The sequence below is a fragment of the Pseudopipra pipra genome, chromosome 4 (assembly GCF_036250125.1).
Source record: "Pseudopipra pipra isolate bDixPip1 chromosome 4, bDixPip1.hap1, whole genome shotgun sequence".
NCBI lineage: Eukaryota > Metazoa > Chordata > Aves > Passeriformes > Pipridae > Pseudopipra > Pseudopipra pipra.
The window spans coordinates 64,143,527-64,153,218 of NC_087552.1; the positions used below are offsets into that span (position 1 = coordinate 64,143,527).

General features: G+C 39.2%; 1 protein-coding gene across 4 annotated transcripts in view; it reads left to right on the top strand.

The window, feature by feature from the left end:
* The window catches only part of KIAA0232 (KIAA0232 ortholog), a 67,330-nt gene extending 58,557 nt beyond the window's left edge, over positions 1-8,773 (top strand). For 3 of the 4 annotated variants that reach the window (XM_064653289.1, XM_064653292.1, XM_064653291.1), the window contains 2 exons: positions 3,059-3,140; positions 5,057-6,261. In XM_064653289.1, the coding sequence (XP_064509359.1) occupies positions 3,059-3,140; positions 5,057-5,385 (411 nt within the window). In that variant the 3' untranslated portion in view covers positions 5,386-6,261. Of the gene's footprint in view, positions 1-3,058; positions 3,141-5,056 lie in introns of all 4 variants that reach the window. The other variant, XM_064653290.1, reaches the window with a different exon arrangement.
* The last annotated feature ends 919 nt before the right edge of the window (positions 8,774-9,692 follow it).

Consider the following 9,692-nt stretch of genomic DNA (forward strand, 5'->3'; position numbering starts at 1 on the left):
CTCCATTGGTTTTCCATTTTATTCAGATGTATCCTTAAGGTAGTGAATTGCTTTTCCATCGTTATGCTGGAGATCCAATACACTTTTTAAAATGGTCGTTACCCACTTAAGCTCACAAACTCCCTCCTTTGCATTAGCTGCACTAAAATTTCCTTTTTTAGTTGAAAAAACCATAATATTTGCTTTTGTTCCTTCAGAAAATATTTGTACTGGTGTTTGCAAGGAATAATTGTTCTTTTGTATACCAGAGGTTTCACATGAAGTTTTGGATGAAAGACTTAAGTGGACAGCCCTGCTGTTGTATGAAGTTCTTGGGAAGGCTCATTTGAGAAAGCAGACATAGTGTGATGTTACGAGGAACAAATGTGCAGTAGAGGCCAATGAAAGACATACTATTTAGTATTTACTATTTAAAGTTTTGAAACTATTTTACCCTTTCAAACTTTAGACAACAGCAAACATTAAATTTGTTTTTTCTGCTGTTAGGTTAGCTTAGCTTTTGGGGTGGGAAAGGTGATAGGACCAGAAGCAGAATTGGAGTTTTAGTTTCTGCATCTAACTGTGCAGTTCAGACTCAAATCTACAAAAAGCTCACAGATAGTGAGCCAAGACTTGGGGCAGGAGAATCTTGCATTGCTGTAACATTACAGTAGTGTTTGTGCTTGTGAATGCTGAGGTCCTGAAGTGATTTTACATTACCTCAACCAGAGTCTCTAGGAGAAGCCTCAGTTACCCTATGCCTACCTGTAAAACAAGAGGGGAAACCTATCAGTGTTCTCTCTCACCTGCAGCAAGGCTGGAGTGGAACAGCACTGCAGTTGGTTTGCCTTGCTGTCTTTGAGTTCTGCTTAAGAATAAAGTAAAATAAATACGAATAGTTTCAGAGAGGAGAGGCTTCTAGTTGCAATTTCTAATGCCAGAACCATTGTGAATAATAGCTATTTAGATGGGTATCTGACCAATTCAGTAAAACTTTTCATAAAACACTGGAAGTGTATGTGAGTATGTGTATGAGAGAGGAGGAGGAGATATAAAATTGAAAATGCTGTTTCAAAAGGGAAAGATTGCCAACAAAGGAGGTTAGACTCATGGTACTATTCTAGAGTTGGTGTTTTGTATTTACTGATTGGGAGTATTTCTTTAATTCACAAAAATTGTTATGATGACAGATTGGGCAGGTATAGTAAACATTTAAACATCCATAGGAAAAAAATTGTTTTCTTCAGTAAACGTATAAAATGGACATCAGCTCCTGCCCTTCATCCACTCCCAAACTAAACCCCCAAATGGCTTTAGTATGGAGAGGGTCTTTACACATCTGTCCTTTTGCTTCACACACCTGACAGTAATGCTGGTTTAGAAATAACACCCAGCATGAGGGCCGATGTGAGGGCAGAGGGCTGGGTCTGAGCTCAGAGTGAAGTCCTGCCAGGCTGCCTCTGCTCCAAGCTGGGACCTGTCTGACCTCCTCCTGCTCTCCAGGCACTGAGGCTCTGAGGGAAGCACAGAAGTGTCAGCTCACTCCCCGAGCCATCCTGCAGCACATGCATGGGTTCCAAAGGTGCCTTAGCCCAGTAAGGGAGTCCACTGCAGCTCGTTGTCCCCTGCCAGACTCCAGCTGGCTTTGCTTGTAACCTGCTCTGGTTCATCCAGCTTATCCCCTGTGCAGGTGTGACAGCAGCGATGGAAGAGGCTTTGAAGTTAACAAAGCATTATGCCCATGGAGTTTAGACACCTCTATCTACAGTCAGCACAGAGTGAGGCTTCCATGATTGAATTTATTTGTAAATGCACATATTTCTTATTAAGCCCTGCTTCAAATACCCTTGAGCTTTTTTTTTTTCCTCTCCTTTTTTTTGGGGGGGGGGGGAGTAATGTTGAAAAAGACACCAACCTGTGGTTTAACTTTCTAAGAACTCCCTTTTCTAGAATTGGAGTTTGAATTTTTGGAGAGTGGTTCCAAAAGGACTGTTCCTCAGTCTTATGAGAGGAAACCAGCACAATTTCATGAGAAAAAATAAGTTGAATCTGGTACATGTGTGTGGATACAGCACTCTTGAGTTGCTCCTTTGGTGTGAGAGGAACTTCTCTTTATTAAGGAATAAGCGTTTTAAGGAATAGGTGTTTAGTCTACAGTAGTGTAAGGAGGAACAAAAGGAGGTTCATTAATTTTCCATGCTTAAATGTTCTCAGGCTTACAGAGGAGGAAGCTGGATAGAAAGTCAGTGTTGAAGCTCATTTGTTAATGTTTGTTGTAGGTAATTGCACTGTAGTTTGGTTTTTTTAATCATTCTGTCTAATATCTATAGAGGATGTTACAAGCTGGCATCATCTTTTGAAGGTTAACGGGGTTACCTCAGTGCAGCCATAAAACTGGGGACATGTCTGTTGTGACAAACCCTTGGTATTTTAGCCATGTCCATTAATGTCATAAGGAAAGGGCTCTGGTAAACTTCAATTAGCATTAAAATATAGAGGAGAAAGGAAGTATTTTGGCATTCTTAGTGAACTGATTATTTCTAGCATAAAGACAAATTATTGAACATCCTTATAACCACTTTTTTTCCTCATGTTGGCACATAATTCTCTGGTTTAATTTTCTGTTTTCCCATTGGGTATTGGTACTGCTGATTCACCCTTCCAGACTTTTAACATTAGAAATTTTGCCGCTCTTTTTTCTTTCTTTTCTGTTTTGTTTTACACTAACTATTCACCATGTTGACTAATGTTTCACTATGCCTCCATCTCTCTGTAGATTGTAAAATGTAGGGCTGGAATTAATTTTTTTTGTTCTGGATTTGTGCAACTCTGTATCAGGCAAAGTCTGAGCCCCAGCATGGAGTTCATATTGGCTGTAAGAGTTCAGAGAATGGATGTTCCGCTGTAGTTGGACAGTCATTTCCCATTAGGATTAGAAATTGAGCAGTGTGACCTGTAAGATCTAGCAAATTAGTTGTAATATCAGGGTTTCCTCCTTTACATGTAAGTATATTATTTATGGCATAATGAAGTGTGATTATTGTCTAAACACTTTCCTATATTGAATACTAATCTGCAGAGAATGAGTGGCAGCCAGGAAAAGCAATGCTGGTGGGAAAAGGCGCTCTATTCTCCCCTTTTTCCTGCATCACAGTGTGAAGGTAAGCACCTCTGCCTCTTAGAACTAACTCGCTGTTGCACCTGTGTTAGAGCAAAATACTCCTTGTTATGGACTGGAATTGCTGCAGATGAATTGGAACTAATGTCTAGATATAAAAACCCCACACCAGTAAGCTTCCACAATCAGTTCTCTTATCAGAGAGAGATCTGGGATGCTTCAATTGCACTTGTAGTAGATCTCTAGAATGATTCTAAATTGGTTTCAAAAGAAAGTGGTTTTAAAGTACTCTTAATATTTATGCAAGTTTACTTAATTCCAGAGCCTGCAATTAAGTAAACAGAAAATGAATCTCTAACTCTGAAAATACTTTATTACGTTTCTTAATGTTTCATCCTGAGAAAATCCTTACTTGGTAGGTAATTTTATAAGAATGTGAAAACATGATGATTACCTTTTATGGGTTTGCATAAATAACATGCCAGTGTTTCAGTGAATGTGTGGAATCTCTCTCAGACTGGGAAGGAGAGGGATTTGCCACTTGGCCACTCCCTTCATTCACACTGACAGGCTGGGAATTTTTCTGTGCCACACAGCGAGCAAGTCCACTCCTGGTAGGCAGGCTGCTCGTGAGCAGAAGCAGGTGTGCTTCCAGAACCCCCAGGAATCTGGAGTATCTGACAGCTGACTCAGCCCAGGTTTTCAGTGGACAGGCAAGAATCCAAGCGGGTTTTTTTGGCCTGCATACCAGTTCACCTTTTCTGGGAGACGGCAAGAAGCTAAACCAGAACATTTTGTATCCTGAATTGATAGGCTCTCTGGTGCTTTCTGTTGGTAGAAGTTCAGGGCAAGAAAGTTTTGATCTGAGACCTGGTTCCTTAATAATCTGGAAGTAGATTAGCCAGTGGTTGATACTGAACTACTTTAGGAGTGCAACTGAACCGTATTCTTGGTGCCAAAACGCCCTTACTTGGGCGTTCAGGACAGTTTGGGTTACTTTCAAGAACATCTTAACTTACTTTGCTCCCAACTATAGAAATGTGCACAACGAAAGACAAGAGATTGATGCGTGCAGGACTGGTCACAGAACCTCCCGTGTTCGAAACAGCCCTGCCTTTACAAAGCGGGGGTGTTCGGTGTCCTGCGGCAGAGCCGTGGGTTGTTCCCGGTGACTCCCGCGGCTCCCGGCGCCGGGAGCGGCTCGTGCTGACCCCTGGCGGTGAAGGCCCGTAACTGCGGGGGGGGAGCGCGGCCGCGGGCAGAACCTGCTGGGCGGGGCAGTGTCCGTGAGGTACCACAGTGCCGAGGGTCGCTCTTCCGGGCTCGGCTTTTAAACGAGACTTTTTAAACAAGGAACTTTATCCTCAGAGCTGATGTTATTCTTTCGCAAACTGTATCCAGTTTTTCCGTATGGGTATTTTTTTATAAATGGATATTGATGCATGTGATCCATGTATATCTATATGATGTGTTGATATTCTATATAGATGTTTACTCTGGTAAGTAGAAACCACAGCCATTCACATCAACTGGGGGGTTTTTTGAGCTTCAGTGAGGATCAGGCTGCAGTTGCAGACTGTACTGTATGGGGATAGAAATAGGAATGATCTGGAACACCGTGCAGCATCAGAATTGAAAAATGCACTGAAGCATTTATGATAAGAAAGTAATTCTTGCTCTTTATACTTTAGTATTTTAGATGTTTTCATTAACTAGGTAGCTTCCTCTTTTATTATTTCGTTATCCAGGTAGGATTTGATGAAGCTTCCATAAGGCATTATGCTTATCTCTGTAAGGGTGTCAGACCATAAAATCCCCCACAAGCACAGAGGGCTAGAGTATGAATTTGGAGAATACATCTCTGGATGCTTTCATTTTGGCTAAATGTAAATAACAGTGTTCCTCAATTCTGTTTTTTCTTCCTTTTCCTCTGAAACACCCCCACAAACACAATGTAAGAGTGCTATACAAATGCCAAGGGAGAGAATGGTGTAGGAGAACTTGCAGATGTAAAGGAAATATCCAATGATGATGAACATCTTTTAGATTTTAATATGGTAAGTTTGTCATTGGTTTGGGGGAGGAAGTTTTTTGCTTATTTTATAAGGGTGGGCTACTGCATCTTTTCTTTCATCACAGTTCTCAGTCTGACCTCAAATGAAATTCCTGCAAAAACCTTCAAAAGCTTTTCTTTCCTTACTTTGTTTTTTAATCTCCTCTGCATCTTGGGCGTTCTTCTGAAAATTCCTCAAGGTGTTGTACTTTGGGGAGTACAACCCTTTGTATGAATAGTTGTACTTCTAGTAGATAAGCAAAGCCAGTTTCCTTTGGGAATGCTTGGCATTTGCTTGTCATGAGTGTTAAACATGAGTCTTCTTTTCCTCAACTAAGTAAGCGTAGAGTGGGCTGATACACATTGTGAGGGCAGAAAGGACCAGTAACTGAAGGCATAAAGATAATTTTTGCTGAATTCTGTCCTCATTACAAGCAAAAAAACCCAATTTTTTTTTTCTGTAGGGAAAAAATGTCACGTTCACATGTATTTACTGATACACCTTTAAACTTCATAGTGATGATAGCACTACATTTACACTATGACATGCTTGCTGTGGCTTTACTGATTCAGCTGAACATATATTGAAAATACATTTGCTTGAAGTTTAGTCAGATCTGTGCTGTGTTTTCTTGCTATTTAATACTTACTACCAAGTTTGGGAGATACCTTTTACAGTAATTTTTCTAACATAAACTGTGATAAAGATACATCCTAACTGAGTTTGCTTTTGATTCTCTTGCTTTTTTTGTGCAAATCCTAAAATTAAGGAATAGGAAAAAATAATAAAAGCCCCACCTTTTTATCCTGCTGTTCTGCAGTCCTTTCTGCATAGTGGATTAATTTAGGAAAGAGAAGGACTTGCCCTGTAATCTTGGCATCTCTCTTGGACAACTACAAAACCATGTAACCTCCCCGCCCAGAGAAAAGCAAGCGTGTTCTTTTTTGTTCCCCATCAACACTGTCAGTTTAAATCCTTAGGTTTCCTCTGTTTATGAAGCAAGATGTGCAGATGATATAAATGCTGAGGCAAAACCAAATGGCTTCAGGAAGAAGATCTACTCCAGTGATAGCTCCAGCTCTGAAGACACAGCTTCAGAAGGTGGAAGTGAATGGGCTGATCCGTGTGAGGAGGAGCTTTTTTCTCGAACTCAACTGTAAAAACTGCAGAGTAGAAAAGATGGTTGAAAAGTAACATGAGATGGAAAACTATCCTTCTTGAGGGTCTGTAGCTCTAAAACAACAACTTGAGTTTCCTCTTCAGTTAATGGATTCAGATGTGTATTTATCTTTCTCTTCTTGCTTATTTTATAGATGAGGACACAGCTGTCCTGTTGAAGATTTTTTTTTCCCCAAAAAATACTGTTAAATTCTTGGCTATTTGAACTAGACTAGATTGTGTTGTCAAATCAAGAATGGATGTGCATGTGCTTGTCTTAGTAGTACCACTGCTTTTTTGCATCTTAATTGCAGTTATTTTCATTGGTAACTGTAGCCCTACCACTATTACTATCTTCTTAGCATCGCAGTGTCTACAACTACTTCTGCTGTTCAGAGACTTCAGCTTTCTGCACATTAGGCTTTGTTCTCTAAGAACTGGGAGATAAATACTTAACACTGTAATCTATCAGTGCCTTTCTGAATGCAGGAGAAAAGCATGAATGACTTGTCCAGTCTTCATTCAGTAAATCTCATAACTTTGAAGTAGGAACAACAGGGTTGTGCTTTAGAGACTTACAGAAACTGTGTTTTCTATCCTATGATTCCCCCCCTCCCGCAAACCAACACTGAGGATACCATGGTTTGTATTTTTGCTAACTGGAGAAGCCAAGGATTTTTTGTAGGTATGGAGGCAATGTGGGGTTTTTTTCCTTTTTTTCTTTTTTTTGTCCTTTTTAGCAACTTGCCAATGTGGGGCAGAAGTTTAAAAAGTAACACCAAAAATAATAAACCACTGGGGTGATGTGTGGATTGTTGTGAATTTTGTTAACGAGTAATGAGAATGTTGTCTTGTTGCAGATGAAGGCATTCATGTAACCTGCAAAAGCATCCTGTAACTGAACTTGAGCCTGAATGACTGAAACTCTCTAAAATGCTCAGAGTGTTCAATGTTCTAAATGCAAAGGGTCAGTGCTTCACTTGAAAGAAATCCTGTGGCTGCTGCAGTTAGCTGCTGTTGTGGCTGTAATTTAGTAAATCTCGTAGTTCATTTTGTGTTCCTGAGAGAATGTGTGGGGCAAGTTCTGTGTGTGGTGGGTGGGGGTAGGGAAGGTGATGACTTACAACATACATGTGTGATTGCAGTAGTGATTGTTGCTTTATGTGACTTGCTTTTAAATTTTATTTTGTTAACTTAGAAAGTCAATACATTGTCAAGTTGCATCTGTACAAGACTATCAACTCCTTGTGCTTTTAACACATTATGCAAAATGTATAAGCCAGGAGGAGCAATATTTGCAAAACTAAACATTCTAAGTTTTTACCAACTCCTAGTTTAAAAAATGACAACTAACTAGTCTACACGATTGCAGCATGTCTAGAACACCAGGAAGTGCAGAGAGTCCAACACTGACTTGAAAAGCTTCACCATTAATTTTGACAGGCAATAAACCTCACAAGAAACGTAGCTGTTTGAAATGTGAGCTGAACTGCCTTTGAAATATGTTCTGCGCTAGAAATGCTTTCTGAGTAACTGGGTTTTGTTGCCTTTATTCAGTTGACAGTGTAAGAATTTAAATATGTGGTTGGGGAACCATGCCAGTCTTTGTGCAACGCTTTTGGTGAGATCCTTACTAAAATTGGCTTGGTTGCCCTTACCCGGGGACTTTCTTTTGGTCCTCCTCTTAGACTATGTTTTAGGGTTTGTATTCATACAACAAATCTTTTGACACTTTACAGTTTCTTTTCTTAATTTATTTGCAGACTTTGAATAGATTTTTATATATTTTACTTTCTTCTGGAGCTTCCTTGAGAGGTTGTTTAGCACCTGCACTGAGAACTAGTTAACTGTAACATGAAAGTAAAAAAAGAACTTTACACACAAATTCTTCAAATCACTACAGTGAAGAATGGAATAGAACTTCATTTGAGAACAGGAAATGACCAAATGGACATATTTCAAACACAAACTTCAGCTCAGTTAATACTGGCTTGAGCTGCTTCTTTGGTAAGAAAGGGCTCAAAATATCAAAGGTGTTGCTCGTAGTTACATTGTGGTGTGTAATGATTCCAGCACCTTTGGGGAAAATAAAATCCTATACTGAGCTTGGGCAATAACAAATTGTCTTTACTTGTTTTCATAGTTTAATGGCTAAAGCTCTAAGGCTTTCAGTGAGAGTTGAAGTGTGGTTTTTAGTTTTTCTATATGGATAGAAACACACAACAACAACAACAACAACAACAACAACAAAAGCATTAAAGGTTGGCGTACGCTGAACCGCACTGTGGGATGAAGCGCATTGCATATCCATAGCACTGAAGTATCAGTTTTCCATTCCTGGGCTGAAATTTGTTTCTACTTTTTGCTTCAAGTGGTTGTATTGTTCTGATTTCACGTACACCAGAGTAACTGATTTTGTTTTCTTGTGGAGTTACTTAACACCAAATAAAAATATAAAAGGACAGTTGGATGGTGTGTGTGTGTCTTTATTTTCTTTGGCTAATTGTATAGCTTAAATACAACATGGCAGTTAAGCATTAAACATTCTGGAGAAATAGCATGAGATACCAAGTTCAGGAGTCCTTTTAATTGCTGTAATTTTTAAAACTATTTTTTATTCTTTTTCAATACAAGGTAGGAAAATTAAATACACTGCATCTGTTCTTAAAAAAAACAAAACAAAACAAGACAAAATAAGCTTAGTCCCCACCTTATTTCTGCATAAAATATCATAATCTCATTCCAAAAATTTGTAAGGACAACTTCACATTTAGAAAACACAAAATCTCTTTAAGAAAGACATTAAACCCACACAAACCCAGACCCTTTCACACATAACAGTTTAAGAACTTGTATATAGCAGGGGATCTAAACCAGCAGACTTTTATTTCTGCTTTCAACTTGCGTTCAGCCATTAAATGGTCAGTAAATTCCACGAAAGTGCACTCTCCTCATTCCACAGATGCACCTCTTTTCATAGAAAGGAAAAAAACTCCCAACAGGTCACATTTCACTTGGTGGAGGTGGGTGCACTCTGGTGCTGTAGGTCTGCAGCCAACAGGACCTGGGATTCTGTGCAGAATGATTCCGACTCTGCTGAATTGGAAGTCCAGTGAAAACACCACAAATACACACTTGGAAATAACAGAAAAGAGTTGCTCTGTAAGGCCCTTGAGTGAATACTTTTGTTCATTAGTATCTAGCATGCTTCAAACTTGGTAGTTGAAACTTTTAAAGGCATAAATTATTTTCAATTATTTCTTAAATACAGAAGGAATTTATTTTCATTGTGCTTATAGAACATACTTGATAAAAGAATCAGCCAGACTTTTCAATTGCTGTATCTGAATTAACTCCACATATCTTAAAGAATTAGTTTCCAA